The sequence below is a fragment of the Chaetodon trifascialis genome, chromosome 23 (assembly GCF_039877785.1).
Source record: "Chaetodon trifascialis isolate fChaTrf1 chromosome 23, fChaTrf1.hap1, whole genome shotgun sequence".
NCBI lineage: Eukaryota > Metazoa > Chordata > Actinopteri > Chaetodontiformes > Chaetodontidae > Chaetodon > Chaetodon trifascialis.
In genome coordinates, this window is record NC_092078.1 from 9912234 (window position 1) to 9934704 (window position 22471).

The 22471-nt window shown below is 42.6% G+C and overlaps 1 protein-coding gene across 1 annotated transcript in view; it reads right to left on the minus strand.

Annotated features, from left to right (window-relative positions):
* Positions 1–22471, minus strand: part of LOC139351437 (adhesion G protein-coupled receptor L3-like) — a 206991-nt gene that overhangs the window by 140338 nt on the left and 44182 nt on the right. Inside the window, exon 3 of the mRNA XM_070993321.1 lies at positions 6578–6799. Within this exon, the coding sequence (XP_070849422.1) occupies positions 6578–6632 (55 nt within the window). The 5' untranslated portion in view covers positions 6633–6799. The remainder of the gene's footprint in view (positions 1–6577; positions 6800–22471) is intronic.

Consider the following 22471-nt stretch of genomic DNA (forward strand, 5'->3'; position numbering starts at 1 on the left):
ATTACTTCAGCAATACATTTTCTATTCCCTAATTGGATCGGATCTCGAGCGAGAACTTTTTTTTGCAATTAAGATTAATCACCCACACAACACAACATACATACTGTATGCTATTCGGTGCACACAACAACACTACATGTACATGCCATGCTTCGGTGAAATTGCTTCCTCCGCATTGAACCCATCCTGGTTTGTCCTTCCTCCGCAACAGACCAGGAGCGGTGGACTGCCAGCCCATGGCGGTGCCCGGGGACCGAGTTCCTTCTTGTCACCGTTGGTCAGGTGGTGATCTTCTTGCATGTTTTTTTAAGGAGGATGCCCCAGGTGAACACAGGGAGAACATGCAAACTCCACACAGAAAGGCCGCCTTTTTCCTCGAGCAGCAGGCACCAAAGGCATGGTGGAGGACACGCCACCCGCGCCCACAGCGAGATTCGAACCGGGACCTTCTAGCTGTGAGGCGACAGTGTTACCACTTGTTCCACTGTGCCACCCAAATAAGCCAATAAGCTTTGGAATAAAACCTGAATTAATGTTTATCCTGCATGATGCTAGATTTTCATGGCAGCACAGATCAAGTGCAGTGACCGTGCACCAGGGACGCGCTAATGTCAACAGGCACAAGCTGTGATCGTGCCTGCGCCTGTTTAGTACTTTTGTGGCCTTGCTTTGACATTTATTGTGCCAGTATGTGCGAGTGCATTCCACATTCCAAGCTCCAGTCTGAGGGATGCTGCGCACACTTCCAAACCCTCATCTTGTGTGAATGAGGCATACTCTGTTGCACAACTAGCACAGAGCTTGAACAAAGTAAACACACAAAAGAGGCTTGAAGTAAGAGTTTTTTTAGCCAGAGTGGTGTGGCTCCGGGGACGGCAACGTCAAGCAGTCCACCACTTTGGTCCGGACTGAAATATCTCAACATCTGCTGGATGGACTGCCATGAAATCTTGCACGGGCTTTCAGAGGATGAATCCTCTGGGGGGGCTCCCCTGACTTTTTCTCTAGTGGCATCATCAGGTCAAATTTAGAATTTCTCAAAAATTGGTTTACACCTCAATACATAATTAATGATATTCCAAATACAGCTAATGGGCATGTTAGCATTTGTGAGCATATTGCCATGCTGATGTTAGCATTTAGCTAAAGTCCTCTTAGCGTGGCTGCAGACACTTGCAGGCTCCACACACACACACACACACACACACACACACACACACACACACACACACACACACACAAAAAAAAAACAATTGGCCTGAGATTTCTACAAGTTAAAAAAAAATCGACAATTATACACATTCTGGTTTTTTACTTTTGTCTGACATGATTTATGACCACTGTCACAAAGATATAATACAACATTTGTTTTGAATAAAGTAATTTAGCAATTCACTTCTTTTGTGCTTTATATGACATGAAATATATGTTCATGCCAAATATGCTGCACATGAAGTATGAGCACAGCATGTGGTTGCTCCCCCAGCCATGCAAAATATAACTAAAATTGGTGCAATCTCATTACAAGTTTCCATCATAATAGAAAAGACAGAAATTCATATGCAAATAGATATGAATGGTGCACAACAGGGATAAGCATGTTCATGTTTTCAGAGACCGAAAAGAACTGAACGTTGTCTCGAGTCTGATCTGAATCACTTTAAAACCTGCTGTGGTAATGACAAAATAGGCTTGTTATGTGATTGTGCTTAAAATTTGAGCTCAGCCTGACGCCTGCCTTACACTAGGAATCATATTTGGCTCATTTTGGGATGAAGCACCTTCATCACACTGAAAAAAGTTCCCCTGGCCCTCTTCTGGAACTTTAAGCCTTCCACCACCCACTCATGCTGCACCTAAAATGTTTTCCTCTGACTGACAATTTGGTCGTGCAACATCTACAGTCATTAAACTTTGTCTGCTTACTTCTACCAGAGAGAAACTATGCAACTGTAATCATCCCCGTACCTCACCTTCATAAAACACAGACACTGCTGAAAGTTAGTTCCTTAATCTAGCATCACATACAAATGCATACAGAATTCACCCTTGCACTGAGGTACTGAATCTGCCTGTACTACGCCACTGCAAATGAATGATTGACATCCACCCACTCTGAAGCCCACTTAATTTCAATGCTTCAAGAGGCATCTCACAGTCAACAAACAGTACATGCCTCAGTAGGCTCTACAAAGAACTTTCTCCCACTTTGAAATATGAGCTCAAATAAATCATTTGTTTAATTAATTAAGTAAATTAGGCAAATCCATGGATGCCTTGGCGGATGGAGTCGGTGCCCTGGCACAAGGAGATTAATTAAGTGGATCAGGTACGGGAACAGTGAGGCTGACATTGGAGTTTAATGCTCTTGTTTGGTTAGATACGGCTAACCTTAGCATATTGCTGTGGATACTGCAACATGAGCAACAGAAGGTGTTTGTAAGGTGCGTGTTGGCTTGGATTCAACGTTGTGCAAGCTCCGCAAGAGAGTATGAATGAAAGTAAGGGAAGAGCATTATGGGCATTATCTGTGCATTGCTTTTCCTCTTTCTTAGCCATTTTTGTGGAATTGCCACTTACCTGACATTGTTCTGAGAGCTGCAAAAACCTATAGACACACATATACTGAACATATAGGCACACACCTGCCTCACCGTCTCATGCATTCTTCATTATGTACCTATCCCAGGCTGGCAGGATGATATCTGCTTCCAGTCTTGATGTATGCGCTAGTATCTGACCATGAAAAACGTGTCAGTCTTCACGCTCTCGTCTCTTGGATTGGTCCACGAGCCGTCATCCATTATAGCTGCTATGTCTCAGACTCCATGAGGTGGTATTAAGTGGAATGAATATAAAATCCTTCCTGGAGCATTTTACATGCACAGAAACGCATGATTAATGTGCCGCTCAGGCATGGCCAGAGTGTTTGGGACATTGCTTTTCTATTGTTATTCAGTGTTACAAAAACAATGACAAGCGTGCATTTTACTTATTTTTCAACTCACTGACTGCATCTGTGATAAAAATCTTTTATTAATCTTACAAGACTTTGTAGCTTCCACACACTTCCACACACACACACACACACACGAAAGGATGCATGCAAGCCCATACATCAGCAAACACACAAACACAACACACATGCCTCCACACACACATCCCCGTCTTTAAGCTGCAGGCCATCATTTACTTTTTTATCTTCCTTCTCTGACAATTGTCCAGAAATATTCCTCGTTTTCTTCAGATAAGTGTAAAGTGTGACACAGCGGACGTGAAATTAAGACAACAAAGGGCAGGACACTGTGCGGCTCCAGCTGCAGACTCTAAGCCAACACTGTGTGTGCGTGCTTATTTCTGCATGCATGTTGTGATTACTTTGTGTGAAGCTTGTGAAAATGGTGCTATTCCCTATGTTTGATTCCACTCATCTGAGCACATGTGAGCGCATGCCTGAGCCTGACTTGTATATAGACAAAAGGGGCTATAGATCCCAAAGTAGGCCAGCATCCCCTGGTGTACACGTTCCCAACACTCTCAGGGAGAAACATTCACAATGACACCGTGGTGAATATTCCCACTAAAGCTTCCCCAGCTGCAGAACAATTCACTGGCAACATCTGGCCGTGTCCGCTTATAGCATCAGGGTCGGGTGCTAAATGATTGCTTTTTCTTAATACAACTGCCAAAAAATTTACTGGGGATGTCAACCACTTCATCTGGCGTTCAAACAAGCTCCAAATGCTCCGAATGCGGCTCCTTAAGGGCATTAGTTACAGCATCAAAAACCATAGCGACCGAACGATTTGTCAGTTCGATGTCGCCTATTCCGAGAAGATCAATGGATGATTGATTGTTTGGGTATGAATAACAAAACAGAATGATAGATTTAAAGGACTATGAAGGTGCTTTTGCACGTTTCAGCCCATTTATGACAAATCATACATGCATTGCTGCTGACCATTTTCCAGATGGTTCACGCCGCTTTTAAGATTGATGGGTGCTTTTTCCCACTTTTTCATACCAGACTGACATGAAAGAAAAGCAATGGCAGACTGGAAGGTTGGAAAATGCTACCACCACTCCAGAAAACTATGATATGCTTGTAAAAAGTAATACTGCACAAACATGAAGTATATTACATTTGTGGTAAAGGGGCTAAGTCGTGAAAACACAGTTCACTCCTTTAAATAAACTGGTGGTCACAGGGCGTCTACAGTGGACACGTTTCGACTGCATCTCTCAGATTTAACTACATCTTCTTTAAACCACTTCACATCCTTCGCCCCTGACACTATTTAATTGGCCGAGGCTGCTTGTCCTACAGTCAGTGTTTATCCAGCCAAATGGGCCATTGATATGAATCTCGCTAATCCCAAGACATGCTTGAATGCTTTTTTGTTACGATGGTGTTTGTGGACAACAGATTTCTAGTTAGAGGGCAGTGTATGTTTCTTTAAAAAATAAATAATAAAACCACATCACAAGGAAGTGCAGCTTATATGCAGCAAGCTGAAGACTCGCATGAACAGGTCGAGAGACGCTTACATCCCGCATGATAGACACATCTGTTGTTGGCAGCACTTTAGAGTCAATGCTAATCAAATAGGTCAAGAGGTTAAAACAATAATGACTAATACCACTGACCGCAGGCTGGTTCATGCATGGGTATGCTTGCCTTTGTGTCACTCCTAGCGGGTTTGTGTTGCTTGAAAATGATGTTAAGGGTTACAGGAAATACTAAGACGTGCAGCTGTATGTTACCATATCTCTGTAATTTTTTGAATAAATTGTATGAGGATGCCATGGTTAAAATAGCACTGACAGGACCAATGGCTCACAGTTGTTGAATTTTTAATGTTGCATATCTCGTGCTAATAAATATTTGAGTAGGAAAAAAAATGTACGTTTAGGTGCAGTGTGAGCATTACGCGTCTGCATCTCACGCAGCAGTTTTCAGAGATTAATACTGTATGGCTTTTTGCTGTTTAAAGCCGATTGCGAGTCGAATTTTCCACACTTTCACTCATGTCATTTCAATCTCTCTCTCACACACACACGCACATCATGTCCATCCATATGGAAGTCTAGTTATCTAGACTTTCTTGCATGGTTCCAGTTAGAGATGTTGACTAACAACCACATCGTAAAAAGACACAACAACGGGTAGCCTTATGACCTCAAGCCTCCGTACATTATCCCATGATTTCAATCACAACAGGGAGTTAATGTACAGAAGCGCGATGCAACGTTGGGAGTGCACAGATGGGACTGCAGCAGAAAACATCAGTTCCCAGCTGGTTAACTGCCTCTGCAGCCACTGGAACTAAAGCATTATTATGAAAAACATAGATGCTGAAGCAATCCAATTATGAGTAACCAGATCATCAGTTGGAACCAGAAGTTCATACCCGAGAGAGCATGAATGTCATGGGTGCTACCACTGAAATTACAGGGACTGAATACGTTCAAAAGTCACAACCAACACAAAGGAAATGTCGAGATTCCTTCGCAAACATTGATGTTAATTTCAGATTGACTTTAAAAATGCAACCGTTAGTCCTCAAAGTCCATCTTTGTAGCTCCTTTGGCGGACTTTACGAAATCAGCTCCGTCATAACGTCTAGACCTCTGGTCACTCTGGCTTTCTAAGGAGAGATGAATGACATATTACTGTCCCCTGCCCTCTTTCCAGTCAACATTAAGGCACAATTAATGATGCTGCTATTCATTAGCACTGGAAGGTGAAGCCAGTAGCTTCTGTCCTGCACAGATATCACAACACCAAATCAATCCAATCTGTTGCCCCACTCCCCCACTCCATACATCTGTACCCCAGCTGATTGTGACCATCCGCCTCTTCCGTACACACACCCACACACACCAACACTTCAACACACCCACAAGGTACCAGACCACCACCACTGATGTCTTCTAATCTGAATTTAAATGACTTCGTTCGGTTTGTTTTTGAAAGAATCCACAGAGGGCCAGAGGGAAACGCTGCAAAAGTACGGCTGTTTCCGTTTACCAAGACAAGGGAGAAGAAAGCCTGTGCAACTTAATCTGAAGATCTTAATGCGTGAAATGATAAAAGTCCCTTTTTTTCCCCTCTTGCAATTCACGCTATTCTAAACATGCGTCACATAGCCAAAGCAGTGTTAATGATTCCTTGAAAGTAATTTCAGTTCATTTCCTGTCGCCAGGAGAGCAAGAGACTGAGACAAGAGAAGGAAGGACAGATCTAAAAATAGGTAGAAAATCAGAGAAAGAAAACAGACAGAGTGCAAACAAGAAAACTGCTGGGAAAGAAAAGTTTCAGGGAGTTTAGAGAGTAAAAAACTGCTAATTAGCGAGAAGAGTTAGATAGACGGCGAAAAGGAGACAGACATATAGTCAGTCTTTTATCGCAGTTGAGTGACAGAATCTGGCACTTAAACAGCAAAAACATGAAATTCTGATATGGCTTCGATCATACCATTCACAAAATGCAAGAGGTGTGTTTTTGCACCCGCATCTGCACGACCACATAGACAGAAACACAGATGCGCACGAGGCTCTAATGAGCCAAACTCACCCATAGCGGCTGGTGCGAAGAGGCTGGCGAGGACAAGCAGCCGTGCGGTCCACATGGCCTCCTCTTCTTACCGCGCGCTGCTGAAGGTCCTGGTTGAGGTCAGTCTTTTGCTGGCGAAAGCCCGATCCGGGTGCTTCTCTTATGGCACGGTTCCCTCCACTCCGCCACTCGTCCCACAAGACCACAAGCCCTGTCGCTCTGGTGCCAGATGCCGTCCAAAATCTGTCATAAAAAATAAAAAAGCACACGTGTCAGCTGAGCAGAAGACTTTAAAGTGAATGAGTTCTTTGTTCATTTACAGGAACAATAGGCGTCTTTTCCAGGAAGAAACACAACAGATGGATGCACCGTGGCTTTATCATCCTTGCGCGCAGTCCTTATGGCACCGTGGCAAGCTGTCATCAAGTGACTGGGTGCAAGTTGCTCAATCTCCAGTCAGCTGAACTCATACCGGGTGCGATCAAGCGAACGCTCAGACAGTGCAAATCACAAAATGTATTTTGGGATATTTTGCTGTTGTTTGCTCATCAATGTGTTAACTCCCCCACCTTACCAACAAATCACTCCCACAGAGAGACAAGTAGAAAGCGATAAAGCACACGCTGCTTTGAGCTTTTGACTATGCACGTGTGTCGGTTAGAAGTCATATATGTCTGTGCATGCACGCATGTGCTGCAGACCTTGTGTGTATTCTTGCGAGGCCTGACGGTAATTGACATAAGAAACGCGCCGGTGTCTTCCCTTTGCTGTGGGCGTGAGCTGTAACAGTTCACAGTTTGAGTTTTTGCGCCTGTGATTGCATTTGCACGGCCTAAGACACGACTACTGCGCTCGCAGGCCCCGCTCCAAAATTCCAGTCGACAAAATGGCGAAGCAGATATGCACTGAAGAGCCGAATGAACCGGAGCTACCCTTGACCTCCACCGAAGCTCATGGGAGTGCCGTCACCAGTGCACTCCTGACGCCGGATAGTCATCGCAAAGCTATTGCTAGTCGACATAAAATGAATTGCAGACATCAAACGTGGTTCTAATGGTGATGGCGTGTGACTGCTGTGAGATTAACACCTTGGATGTGTCTATATATTAAAAAAAAAAAAAAAAAACTGCTATGTGAAAATGTGCAACTCCGCATTTCATAAGTAAAGTATAATAGAAACACTGAGATGACACAATTTTATTTTCCATCCATATTCTGATGAGATTATCCCCATCAAACCCATATCATGATATTAAGGTTAAGTCAGCTTTAATGATTAGGCAATCTAAACCCCTCTATTATCCACTATCAACCATGATCTGCTGCAGAAATATAATCTCTGCAAAATGATACAAGCCACAGAGTGCACACTATGCTGCCATCCTCTCCACAAGCATTATCCTTGTACATTAGGCATTCCGCGCTGCGTTTAATATTGCAGCGAGTTAATTCCATTGTGGGTTGCCAGAAAATCTGGTTACAAAAGGTCAAAACGTGAGCAGTGCATCAAAGGACAAGGCACTGGGGAAGCTGACTGACATCAAAACCTCAAATTATACCAACACTACATTTTAAATACACCTCAATCCTTTTATGAGACTCTCCACATCCATCTCCCCTATGGAGTTATGGTCACTGGATTCTTTGGGAGTGGTGACATTTCTAAATCTCAAACTCTAGCTCTTAATCCCCATTCAGAAATCCTACACCAGAGTAATCAGATTTTTTTTTTTTACAGCAGATATTAATGGGTTTAAGAGAACGGCAGCAAGCCTATCACGAGCCTCTGCATAAACAGACCATTTGGGCAATATTAAGAGGTTAAAAGTCAGTGTGCTCATCAGCAAAGTCTTGGCAGGAGGCCACGAGTATGCAAAACTAGAGCTTGAACAACTTAGCTGAACCACATCCACTTTACCGTCGACTTCCTGGTGCGTGTGTGTGTATATATGTGTGGACTTTCTATGCTGAAATTGTAAGACATTAAAACAGCGACGTGAAGGAGCGTATTTGATCAAAGAAAAATCCTTGTGAGTAAACAGCGCTTTTAATAAAACACTGACAGATGCAGGAGAGCTAAATTAAATATGACATCAAATCAGACACTGTAACTCCCTTGACAAAAAAAAAAACCAAAACATTATTCCAGGAATAATCACATTCAATAACATTGCCCAAGTGGCAAACCGGACCAGATTTTCATACCAGAGGACATCTTCGAGATGAGGGAAACAGGAGGAATATATACGTCAAACAAGACAACCTATCACTGATTCCCATGGTGTGGTTGTCGGCGTGTGGTTTATTTGCAGGTTTGCACCCAAGCACTGACAAAATACACCACGCTACAAATACAGGAAGCAAGCAGAAGGATGTAGAGGCTGTTTTCATGGCAGAGGACAATGAGGATCTACAGCTCTGCGTGCAGTGTGTGTGAGTGTGAGACACCATTCGGCATATCTCACAGCACAACCAATAAAGCAGAAACTACTTGCACAGGTGTTACTTGGAAATTATCACATAAAATGAAAAACACTTCACTGTCACAGTTGTTAATTTGCTCTCAAAAAATAAAAAAGGTGTGGGCTGAGGTACAGGAACGACTAGCGAGTACAAAAAAGAACACATCATAAAATGCATATTTATGAGAGGGGCTTGGACCCAGTTCAGTGCGAAGAAAAGGAGGAAGTTAAAAAAAAAAGAGAGACAGAGTAGTAGTCCGGTGTTGCCAACTCGTCTTGTATTCCAGAAGGAGCCTTATGATACATTATGGTGCTGACGTTTCAAGGGTACTTGTTCTGAGGGGGATTTAGTATAACTCCCTTAGATAAGCTGGCCAACATTTAGCGGGCCTAGCAGCGACCGCCGCTTCTGTTCTCAGCCGCATCAAGGAGACTTCTTCATTACTGGCTCGCCTTCTCCTGCAACCTTTTTTTTTTTTTTTTTCTAATCAGCGATGATGTTGTTTTTGTTATTTTAGTAATCGCGCGTGTGCCAGCGGGGCCCAGATGAAACTTGACAGATTTAATTAATTGACTTTTCTATCTAGTTAAAGCAAAACGGAGCAGGGTGATATAGACGGTACCAGCGGCCGTTAATGCGGGGGGAATATGCTGTCTCGCAGCGATCATGTGACTTAGAGAAAAAGACAAATGGGAGGCAAAGAGGGATGAGGGAAATGGAACCTATTAGTTTGATTTAAGCTGGATCCAAAATTAATGCTGCGTTCATGGGGCTTGTGAGCAATTGAGAGTAAAAAATGCCAAAGACAACATTCAGGATTTTTTCTTGCGCGTGGTACAAGTTTCAGTAAGTTTGCATATGCATTCATTATTCATGCATGGCAATATTGCAAATGACAAAAACACCTTTTGGGAAAGGTGTTAAAGACGCTCGCGTTATATGAGATGTCAGTGTTACAGGCTACTAAAGAAGATGTTATGCTGAGCTGATGTACTACTAAACACCTCCCACTGCAGTATCTTGACATTGATAATGCTCCCGTGCTCCTCCGATTGGGTGAGAGTCAAATGTGTTATGTTATAATTAGGCATGATGTGTGGCTGCGCTTTGTCAATGACACAACACCTGAAATGAAAAGGAAAACCTCTGCAGGGGCAAGCTGGAAACCTAAATAAACCGGACTGAAAAAAGGAAAGCATAATATGGTTGGCATTTGGTGCATTACCTGTCACCACTACAGTGCGATTTCTCTCATGGAAAATCGTTGGAGGCCATTTCATATATTTCATACAGGCCTGGTCGGCCTTCTCGCTGTAAGCGGTGTCTTGCTTCCATTTCTTTCCTTCTTTCCACTGAGTGCAAGCGAGTTTGCCGGAAGTGCAATGCAGCATGCCGATTGTTTTACATTCTTTTTACATACGCTTTTCATATTTAAATACACAACTACTGCTTTGCATATGAGTCACTGTCTCTCCACCGTGATTGCTGAGCAGCATCACTGAACCCTGCTCTGGCTCAAAAGGAAGGAAGCCAAATCCATTCTGACGAGACATGAAGATATTTTAGAGGAATAAGGGGTCATAAAAAATGCAGCGATTATTGGATGTACCAGCATGAGTACTAATTTTTGTACTTTAAGTTTTTGACTGTTTTTATTGAAATGTTCAACCAGTTAAATTAAGTTATTCCAACACATTGGTGGGAAAATACCGGTCCTGCTTATTTATTACCCACAGTATAATCACTGATATTAAAGAGGTAGATCACCTGTAGCTGTTTGCCAATAGGTTTCCATTATCATGTTACTTTTACTCCCACAAATCTTCAATTTACAATCACTCAACTCAAAGAAAAGAAGCAAATACTGACAATTGGGAAGCTGGAACAAGGGACATTTTTACTAATTCATCAGAGAAATCGCTTAAAAAGTGCATTATTTTGCGTCAGCTTGGGTTTCAGGTCAGCTGTGACTATACACCTTTCTTTGAAGGCTTTTTTAACGATGTATATGGATTTCCTCACATGCAGCACTCTCAAGTCTGTAACCCCAATATAAACGGTGAGACAGCCGTCACACTGATGCACATCACCACCGTAGGGCATTTCTCCATCTGTCACTTCCTGACCTGAGGAAACCAAAGATGATTTCCATTAATCTAGACGCGTTCCATACAATGCCTCTGAAACAAAGTGAAACTTGATCCTCAGTGTTATCTGATGGGGGCATGCTAAGTATGATGTTACTAGTCACGCCTGCTTTAAGCCCTCCCACATAACACTATGTAATGAAGTGGGATCATGTTTCCGGGTTAAGTACCATGTCTCAGATTTTCAACTGTTTCATGTCCAGATGCTTATCGCAGCAGCGGGGAGGACTTGGTAATTTTTATGAGACAGACAGTGTGTTCATGCAAATGAAGTGTCTCATATAAAATGAATATTAATCAAGCACACTGTCTGCATACAGTTTGATTGATGAGCACTCACTCAGAAATCTTAGGAGATGAGCAGAGATGATTAAAACCAAGATGATCCTTTCCTTCTAGAGTTAAAGATTATTTTTTTCCACTTGGTTGGGCTTCCGAACTTTGCGGATGGTTCAAAATTGAGCGGTCAATTTTTTAATACTAAACACAGCAGAAATGTCAAAATCACGCTTTCCTAATGCGAGTTGAAAGGTGTGAAAACCTGAAGGTAAATGGAGAGTGCTCTTTAAAGGCACTGTGCGCATCCCTGGAGCTTGACAACGTGAGCAGCAAGGCATTCACTCATACAATTGGTTTTCCACCAGGGACCCCGACACAGCTAGCCAGTGACAGGCAGATAATAGCGCTAACTTTAGCCAGCATGGTCCCTGAATGGCCCTATATGATAGGCTTGTTGAGTGTGACTGATGGCTTGGGTTAAATAATGGGACAATCCCTCCTCCCTTCCATACGCACAAAGGCATTGCAACCCCTCCTGACACACAAAACACTTCCCAACTGCAAGACAATACAAAGAGGAAATTACTGGCACGCACAATGAAAAAAAAAAACCTAGCTGCAAAATAAATAAAACAAATTACCATTACAAATATGTAACAGTACACGCAGGCCTACAATTGGGATGGGTTACATTCCAACAAGGGAGAGGAATAAAAGCAGAAGGGCCCGAGCGGGCGTACAGCTGGGTGAATAAATGCAGATAGATGCATCGTTTTAAAGGCAGGGCAAATCTGCCTTGAGACAGTTCTCCATTATAATGCAAAGCTCAGACACTATCCATTCTCCACGTCTTCCTTCTTCCTATCCTCCCTTTCTTTCCCTCTCAGCATATCTTGCCTAATGCAGCACAAATGGATCCCAGACAAAGGACGAAAGAGAGGAGGAGGCGGGGTGATAGGGAGGACAGGAAAGAGAGAGGGATGGACGATCAAGAATTGGGAATGGGAGAAATGAGAAAGATTGAAGGATGGAGGATAAGAGGGTGGGAGGACAGGCGGAGAGAAGGGGAAATCAGTGAGCAAAAGATGGATGAAATGGATTCACAGATGAATGGAAAATTGAAAATAAAAGACGGAGATGAAGATGTAAAGGAAAAGAATATTAGCTGGTGTTTGAAGGTCATGAACTGACTGCAGTGCGAGTGAATCCAGCGGACGGCCCTCACTTCAGCTGCGGTTGCCATAGTGGCTCAGGTGGGCAGGTTGCCATGACAACCTTACCTGTTGGCCATTAATCACCTACCAGGAGCAATTGGCATGCTATGTGCCCACAAACACTGCAAGTCATTACGTGGCCAGGCCCGGTTTTGGACGTGAGCTAAAAGGCGGCACATTACACGACAGCAGGAGACTAAACTACACGAGCTCGGAGCAAAAGTACTTTCCATCACCATACAACAAGGAAAGAGATATGGCACATGGATTTAAAGCATCGTGACCTCAAAGGTGAATTCCATGCACTGTATAGATTTCTTTTGAGACAGCTGCATCAATATATTTCCAATGCATTGTGCTGACAAGACCAGTTTTCAAAGATACAAGTTGATGGTATTGGCAGGGCTGTGGGTATGACGTGTTGAAAAAAGATGACCTCATCTGTGGTCACGATTTTTAACCATGTTAGTGCCGTATTCCCACCACTTCGGTCCGGATTTATCAGAATTACTGGACGGATTGTCATGAAATTAGGTCCTCACAGTCAGCAGATGAGGCCCCCTGACTTTGGTGATGACTGAATAGATTGTGAATATTGAAAACATTGTACATGCTTACTTACTAATTGATGAGCTTATGAAGTGTAACATGCAGTGGTAATGTATTATCAGTAAGCTTATTGATCTTGTTAATCAAAAATGTGTTGCCAAAACAACGTTCATCTGGCATTTTTAGACAGCAGACTGGTTTGAAATATAGCAGGGAGTAATGGAAAAAGAAGGAGCAGCCACTGTGAGCTGATAGACGAAGAGCTGCAGGCAACAGGCTGCAAACCAACTTCAACCTCTCAACAAGGTAACGCACCTCTTTCCGTTTCACTGTGCGCCCTATTGTTCGCAGACTCGTGCTGTGTGAGGCATAAAATCAGATCACGGTTGCTCACAGAACGATGAAAGACGGCCAATTACGCCTGACTTCTTTATTAATACAACAGTAATTTGTTTTGCCGCCCCCACAATGATGTGACCTGTAACATTAAGCCACATTCGCTGCTACGTCAAATTAACCGGGCTGAAATTGTAGAGATTTAAAATAGCATATTAGTACTGTCATTGTGAGCATGTTCGCTTCATCGAAGCTATTAATACGAGCTGATAATTGGTTAATTCTAGCAAGACTGTCCATCTAATACAAACCGCTGTGCTGTTTTCAAAATGGATGACATATGGCCAGTGGACAAACCACATGACGCAATGTGGCTATGAGCTCTAAAGCCGACAAAGAAACACAATAAGGCCACACCCTTTCACACATGAAACAAAGCCAAACCGAGCCATTTGTCTAATTACTGATATCATTTTTCAGCACGTCCTGCTCTCCTTTGAGCCACGTTTGGAGAGCATCTGCTCAGAAAACACCTGCATGTCTTTTCTTTTTATTTGTATTTGACTTTTTCAGGTCTCAATTTCCCCGCATTTTGTATTCCCTCTAACTGCATTTGCATAATTTTCCAATAGACACTTCATTCCCTGCCAGATTTGAGAAGGGAGGAAAAAAAAAAATCGCACACACAGACACACGCACACAAACAACAACAGCAATTTCAGACCAGCCTCTGAATCAGAGGTACAGCGAATTCCAATGTCAATAACACTGATCCCAATGGCGCATGCATTTCAATATCATTATCTGATGCTGAGCCAAGTGCACAGAATATAATGAAATCTTAAAACATGAATTGCATAGCACCCCTGGCTAGGCTAATGTGATGTGCAAAAGTACATTATTTATCATGCTGCATGCACTTTCCACAAAGTTGATTGCGATGTTAATTCTGCCTTGCATCTGGTTCTGCACGTCTGTGTTTGTGCTTTTGACCACAAATTGCTATGGTGTGTTAGGTGGCATAATGATTGTAGCACGAGTGTTACCAATGGCAAGAATATGTTGTAAACGGTCTGGAAATGAGAGGTATGACTGTGTCACGAGCAACCACAATGGTCACGACCAGAGGGAATTCAAATGGGTTCCACCTGGCCTCCACTCACAGCTCAATTAGAGGGAGAGGAGGGGCAGGGGAGAGGAAGAAGCGGTTCCAGTAGATCCAGTGGTCAGAACAGAAGGCAGGTGTGTGTACTTATGCTTATGTATCCATCAATGTCCACTAAATGTTCACCTCATACATATAAATTTATAGCTGGAGGGAAGTGGCGCACATTAACAAAGCCATTGACTGAGGAAAAGCAGGGAGGGGGGTCGAAATCTCAGAAAACTGGGTTGGCAGTTTAGACAATCCACCACTTCATTCGTTGCTCACCAGGAAGTTTACTCATTTTTTAAAGATAATTCCCTTATTGAGGTTATCACTCCATATTAGTCTCACAGAGATATTTTTACCCTTACATGGCACATTTGAAATATATTTCCAAAAACAATCTTCTTATAATAACTTACTCCTTCTGAGGAGCATGGTGAAAATCTAATTTGTGAACACAGCAGGAAAAAAAGTTTCATCACTCCACAGCCGACACTTGAAGGGCTCTTTTATCGAGGCTTAAATGTTGACATTTCAGCCAAAACATCTTTTGTTAGAGCCTGCTCCGCCTGTTATTGTGTGAAATGTCCTGGTCCGAGCAGCATTCCGAAATGTGCAAATATCAATATCAAAGTGTGAACAAATGATCGATGCCGCAATATATGGTGGTGTGTTTCGTTTCAAGACATTATTGATTCACTGAAACCGAGACTGAAACACATTCTTTTGTGATAATTTCTTTGTTGTTGTCTGTGAACTTGAAAGCAGGTCAAAATAAAATGAATAAATGCAACGCATGAGCAATTCTGGGATGTAGAAACAACTGTCTCGCATATGCAGTCTTGCAATATATGGTACATTCCCGTAGCTGTACCAGCTTTATTTTGAACTTAAGTCTTGTACTGTGCGTTAACCTTTGCTCCTAACTCTTAGCTTGCTACCAAGAACTTTAATAATATCATACTAACGTTCTGCAACTCTGCAAAAACATCACTCAATCGGAGTGTTGGTCTACATTCACCAACTTATTTCTTTGCTGCTTTGACCTGAATGAGAGCAAATCAGCCCAGCTGGAAAAACTCCCTTAAAATAGTCTTTAAATGTAGCACATCTATATACAAGACTCAAAGACAACATTTAAAGGTAGAGAAAAGCACAGAGCAAGCACTCTTGACTTGGTCTTTCTGGTCAACAATTATGGTCCATTTCCTTGTTGAATTAGATTTTTGTAGTCACCTGGTGTTTAAAGGTAAATAATCATCCAAACACAGTTGACACAGAGGTCAAGGGTCATCATGGTGAATTGCTTTGCAGGCTCCTTGAGTTGTCGAGCAGCTTTTCAGAAAATGCAGGCTGAAATGTGAGAGAGCTCCTCTTGTCAAGACCTCAGTGACCTGGCTTCGGTTTGATCGATTTGCAAGCAAGAATAAACTGGTGAATGCCTGGTGGAACGCTGCAGGACTGACTTTTCAACTGAAAATTGAGAAGTTCAAAAGTACAAGAAGATCATGCATACTACGACAAGGTATTCAAAAGTACCATTATTTTTATTTTAAACTGTTTTTCTTGGTGGTTTTTACACACTTCACAGTCGGCCCACGCAGACCGCTGTGATAAGAAACAACCTGGAGTATGCTGGCAATGGCTGCCAGCCCAGCCAAGATCCTGTGAACCATTTCCGAATCATTATGGTTCAGGTCACCCAGAGGAGCCCTCCTAGTTGCCAACACTTCTTCCTCCTGTCTTCCTTGAGTCCAACTTATCACAAAATGCTCAGAGATAATCATCTATAATTGGGTATTTTGTTTTCCAAGCCACAGGGAAGAGGAGCCTGGCGAGTAAAGTATGGAAGAAGTGTGGACAGCTCGCGGGCTGTAGGGTCCCTCAGTCCTCACTCAGACTGGTATAGAATGGAGTTTGATGAAAGTCTGATTGGTCTGGGCAAACATCCTCATGGGGTATGTCTCTGGACAAAGGGAGCAATACTCTCCTCTCTTGTCGAGGCAAATGCTCTCAGGTGTGACAAATCACAGCTGGTCTCGAGGTGCCTGGTCTTACCACGAGTTCTAAAACCTAATGAGATAGCTGGGACTCCCAGGGTCATATCAACCTCAATCTAAATGTCGACTGAATTTCAGGGAAGCTCCTTTTTCTCCTTCTTGATAAACTTTTTTTTCCCCCTGCAGCCCATTTCTGTAAGTACATTATATTTGCTGCATGTGAACACACAAAAATTATGACACGAGTTTTCCAGCAGCATTGCATAAACCATGACTCCAGCTAATGCAGTACTTGCGTAATTGACTCGGCAGCATCGAATCTCATGCTGAGCCATTTACAAAAAAAAGCCGTTTAGGATGTACTGGTTTAATTTCACTGGATGCTGACTAGCTCTAATTAAGTCATTAAAGACTTTGTTTCAAGTACAAATCTGCAAACACAAGGGATTTAAAGAAGTGGACTAGGGACCACAAACAGAGAATCACACTGATGCCATGTTGATGCTATCAACGGTCGCTCCATCCGCAGGAGACAAGATACTTCGATGTTTTACGTGTCAAATTAAAACATGAACGAGGAGTGGATGTAGTACACACAGGGGGAGGAGAGGACATTCTGTGACCTGTGAGTGCCTTTGTTTTTATGCACTCAGACACACTTTGGGGAGTGGCGTGAAAACACACACACACGATCCAATGACCTTGCCCTGTGTTCTCTTGGTTGGGCGGCAGAATGTGTTTGGGTTGGACTCAGCAGGCAACCTTTCTAAATCTAAAAGCGGAGGTCTCCCGGGGTGAGGCAGCCACATAACGGCCGAGGATAGTTAGCGAATGTCAAAGTACAGGAACAGGCTGTAAACCATGGCTTTTAAAGTGCTGTGATTGGAGCTTACACACATGTGCAACTACATACACACATTGGACTGCTGCAGGCCGCTACACTGGACAGTCTGTCACAGAAACAGTCTGTAGTCCAAGAATTAAAAATGCACAATATGGATTCAAATAAAGGGTTTAGAGAGATGGACCTGGAAGGCTTGACAATTGCGGTGTGATTGGACTGGAAAGCATAATAATAGGGTTTGCACCCAGATCCTCTGTAGAAAATGTAATATTGTGTGCTTGTTGGCAACTGCGATGGCACACTGGGAAGACAGAGCAAGTGCATACACACACACTGTCTTACTCTACGACAAATACCCTTCCACAGTCGCTGTGGTTCTTCCTCCGTCTCTCAAAAGCACACTTTAATTTGGATAGCGCAGAAACATCACAAGTTGTGACCCTGGTCCAAGTCCTAATTGTACTCTGGTGCAACATTACTTGTCCACTTACACCATAGCCACAAACACCATTCTGTCCTCTCCACAGAGCGGATGAAACCAAGGAAGTCAGTAATTGCTTTTGACTTTCCAGAGTACCGCACCCCAAATAAGTGGAAATTTTGCAGACCCACTCGGAGCACGGTCTTTTTAATGAGATTGCCTCCTGTTTATGCAGACGGGATAACAGAAGACTCTCAGTTGATGGTACTGGCCTTTTCCCAATCAATATTGAGCGCATCAATGCTGGGAGGTCTCTGGGCGCAACCTGTATTTAATTTGGCCAAAAAGACTGGCCCATATGGTTTTAAAGAGAAATCACCCAGAGTCATTTTTTAAATCCAATTAACAATCTTTTCAATGTCTTTGCAGCCAAATTAGATTAATGGATAAATTTCCCTATTATGAACTCGTGGCATGGCTCTAGGGATTGGTCGGTTTGTTTAACCATTTCGGTCCAGACTGAAATATCTCAACAACTCTCCAATGGGTTACAATGAAACCCACTACAGACATTCATGGTAAAATTTTCACTACAATTTGGTTTATGACCAATTACCTGCAAATTGAATGACATTTCCATCAGCAACAGCTTTTGTGTTGGGTGCTACAAAGCAAATGTTGCTAAAATGCATGCTAACGCGATGAACCTAGACAGTAATGGTAAACACCCGCCAATCAAAGCATGTTGGCACTGTCATCATGAAGATGTTGGCATGTTGATGTTAGCTTTTAGTTCTAAGCACCACGATGCCGAAGTAGGGCCCCACAGCTGCGACGGTGGATGGAGACTCTTAGTCTTGTTTGACACTGAATGACAAGCCTGCATTTTGAAAAAAATCTGCTAGGCAAAAAATGTGATGCCATAATGGCCATCTGCACTCCCATTTGTTGTAAATTTAGAAAATCTTAGGGTTGTGTACTGACATGTGGCATCAGTGTCAAATCATTTTGACACTGATGCCGATCTCACAATGGGTCTTTTTGCATCACTGATGATCCTCTTTGATCCGAAGCCTCACAACCTTTCAGACAGAACAATATTGACTCCATTTCTGGGGAGTCCTGTCAGCTACATCTATCTCATGCATACAGTAGGGTGCTCCCAGCTCAAGTGAAGGGGACTTTCCACCCCTCCATCCTTTCTCCTTTCATTCTCCTCATTTTATTTTTGTATCAATCCAACACTGGAATGTTATTCGGCCTGCACAACAGGCCATCAGCAGTGTGTGGCGGACCACCTTTAAAGCAAACCTTGAAACTCTGTCCCACCCACTACCCCTTTGCAATTCACCCCCATTCTGATTCCCCAAAGAGGCAGGTCAAGGCAAAGGAGGTTTTTGGTTCACTTCAATATTATGAGTGCAGGGGAGTCTATTTCAATGCCATGCTCTTTCTTTTGACTTGGACATGGACCAAAGAGGGGTCTCTGGGACTCTCCATGAGTCTGGCATGCAATTTCTGGACCAGTTGGTTTCAGCACAGGGGGGAGTCTCGAGTGGGGAGAGGGGAGGACTCTGCTCTGACAGACGTCCAATACACACAGCTGATGCCTCAGGCTGGCAAGTCTAATAACATCATCTGTGTGAGACAGGACTGGTGGATCTCATATTTATTACCCAATATGTCCATCGGGAGGAGGGTGGAAATATTGCAACAGCAGCCAACAGCACAATGCTCATGTCAAGAATTTCAGAATGGATATAGTTAGGCAACTTTTGGCAATCCTAAGCATACAAATTGAGAAATGAGGAAAATGCCTCACAACCAGCATAATTATCGTTGTCTCTGATTAACAGATGACTTAGAACTCCCCATGCAGGGGCTGCATTCCCTCTAAAAATCTGTTACCATCTTGAGTCTGAGAGGCTTCATCAAATTTGATGGATACTTCCAAACTTAGATTGAAAAATGAGTAATGTGATGCAGCCAACAGGGAGACTTAAATTCATGTGAACGGTGGACCCGACTCACATCAATTTAAAACTTTAAATGGTATAGCCTTGTCTGAGACTACATATATCACTGGGCAATTTTACTTGGGAGGTTTCCTTCGGTGCAGTTTTGTGTAATTCACTGCAAAAATTCACATTAAGGGTCATTAAAACATTAAGAGCCAGGAAAATTTCCAGTGCCAAGCTGTAGTGTTCCTTATTATCAAATTCTCCTAGTGAGTACTGTCCATGTAACCACAGCTTGATACAGCTTATTCTTAAATAAATCACCCTCGCACTTGGTGACATGTTCCTTCATTACAATTAATATGGGCATCATAATGTATTTTGAGCCCATTCTGCATGCACTGTCCCACTGCTGTAAACAGTCACTACAGACCCAGATGTGTATTAATCCACAGCTGTAAATAGTCCCCAACAAATGCACCATTTAGTCCTCTTTGAGTAGCTAGTGAAGCTGGAAAGTCTTTAAAAGGATTATTAATAAAAAATACATATACACTGCAAAATACCAGCCCTGGTTATAGTTGTCTTTCTGCTGTAACCTCATGTAACCAAGGTAACCAAGGTCATGTAGCCTGTAACCAAGCTTGTACATCTTTTTTACATAAATAATTAAACTGAAGGTCTGAGAAAACTAAGTTGTCATTGTGTTTTCAGTCCAAATCCTCAAAATGACGCAGCCCCCAGTGCCAGTAAACACTTACATCTCTAACAATAATGTCAGCTGAACTGACGTTTCAGTTCAAATATACAGCAGTGGGTAGAGGGGAAATCTGATTACTCACAATGTGCATGTGTACAAAACCTTTGGAGCAATCACTACGGTAAATGTGTTTTTCTGATTTCCTGCCTCCTTGCATGATTTCCCTTAATAACCTGGATTCCTGTGTGTATGTAAAAAATAGTCAGTGGGTCTGTGACATGATTTTCCCCGCTGGTTCAGCTCTGATGGCACCTCCTACCACAACATATCCTGATGCCATCTACTCAGGAGCCAGCATTTTTAACAGCACTGAGAATCATGCCTTTCATCCTTTTGACACATCACAGCGACTGAGTCTCTGAGGTGATTGATGATGGCAACATGTACTGCTGTGCTCCTGTTTTCTGCTGTCTAAACTGTGTAAAGAAAAAGCCCACGAGCATGAATTGCAATCATTTCTGCTCCAATCGCTGCAGCCTTATCTGCATATAGGCGGCATCTGCTCTGACCTCACACGCTGCCCGGAGCTAAATCAGACATCCGCCAAAATACATTCCCAGAATGAGTATATTCACACAGTGCACGAGCACTGTGCTTCAATGCAAACACAACAAAGAATTGTCTGAATCATCATAAAAATAAGGTCACAAAGACGAATGCAATTTTATGATAGTGAAGATAATTTTAGCACTTTCAAATAAAAATAACAATAAAGCAAATGTAGTGTCAGAGGACAATGTCAAATGTTATCCGCAGTTGATCCGCAGTACGCGCCCGTGGAGACCACAGTGGATTTATTAAAAATCTCAATTTCATTGCCTTTTCCCACTGATGCGTCAGAAAATTGAGCCAGTGACATTTCTTTCCCTGTTCTTTTAGTATTTTCATACAGCACTTTTCAGCACTGCCTTTAAATGCCACTTGTTTTTTTAATTTAGTTTTGGCATGGACAACAAGCACACATATATTTCCACCTATTTCCCAGCAGATATTCTGTCAAATACAGGGACCTGTCACCACCATGGAAAGGGCACATGTTAAGTGGAGTGACACGGAGAAATGTCCTCTGTTCAGTCTGACTCCGCAAATCATTATTCAGATTGTAGCACACCTCAGCGATCCAAGCCCGTATCCATGCACTAATGCTCGCTGCAAATGGCACCAATAACTCAGTGCATTTGAGTGATTTCCTCCGTGCAAGCTGATGCTGACAGTTTCTTTGACGATCCCTTAAAAATTCAAATGACGAGTGTGAGATGAGGCAGTGTGTATGAGCGTGGGATTAACGTGCGCTGAAGACAGTGCAGTGTAAGCAATCATTCATATTTAGTGGACTGAAGTGATTATGATTTTATGACAGCTTTTATTTATTAAGATTTGTTTAAATATAACACTGCTGGTGAGCGCTTCAGGTATTTTTTGACACAGCAACTGACGTTGTGTTTGATCTTTCCTGCTTTTAGTATCATCATTAGTATCAGTATTTAATATGTCTCATCATGCTGGTGAGATGCAAAGTGTGCCGCATACACCTGAATCACATCACACATGCAACTGTACAATCAAAGCTTTTGCAAACGTAACTAAGCATGGCAGACATGTCAAGCTTTTTGATTTATTAACATGCTAAAAGTGTGTATGGGCGGCTGTGGAGCAATACTTCATTTCAAGATAGTGAGTTCCTTTTTTCTTGCCTTTCCAAAACCACAAAAGCAAAAACGTAAGTAATAGATTAAATGGTGTGTCTGTGCTCATTTGCATGCTTGGCTAACTAATATACTTCCTGCAGTATAA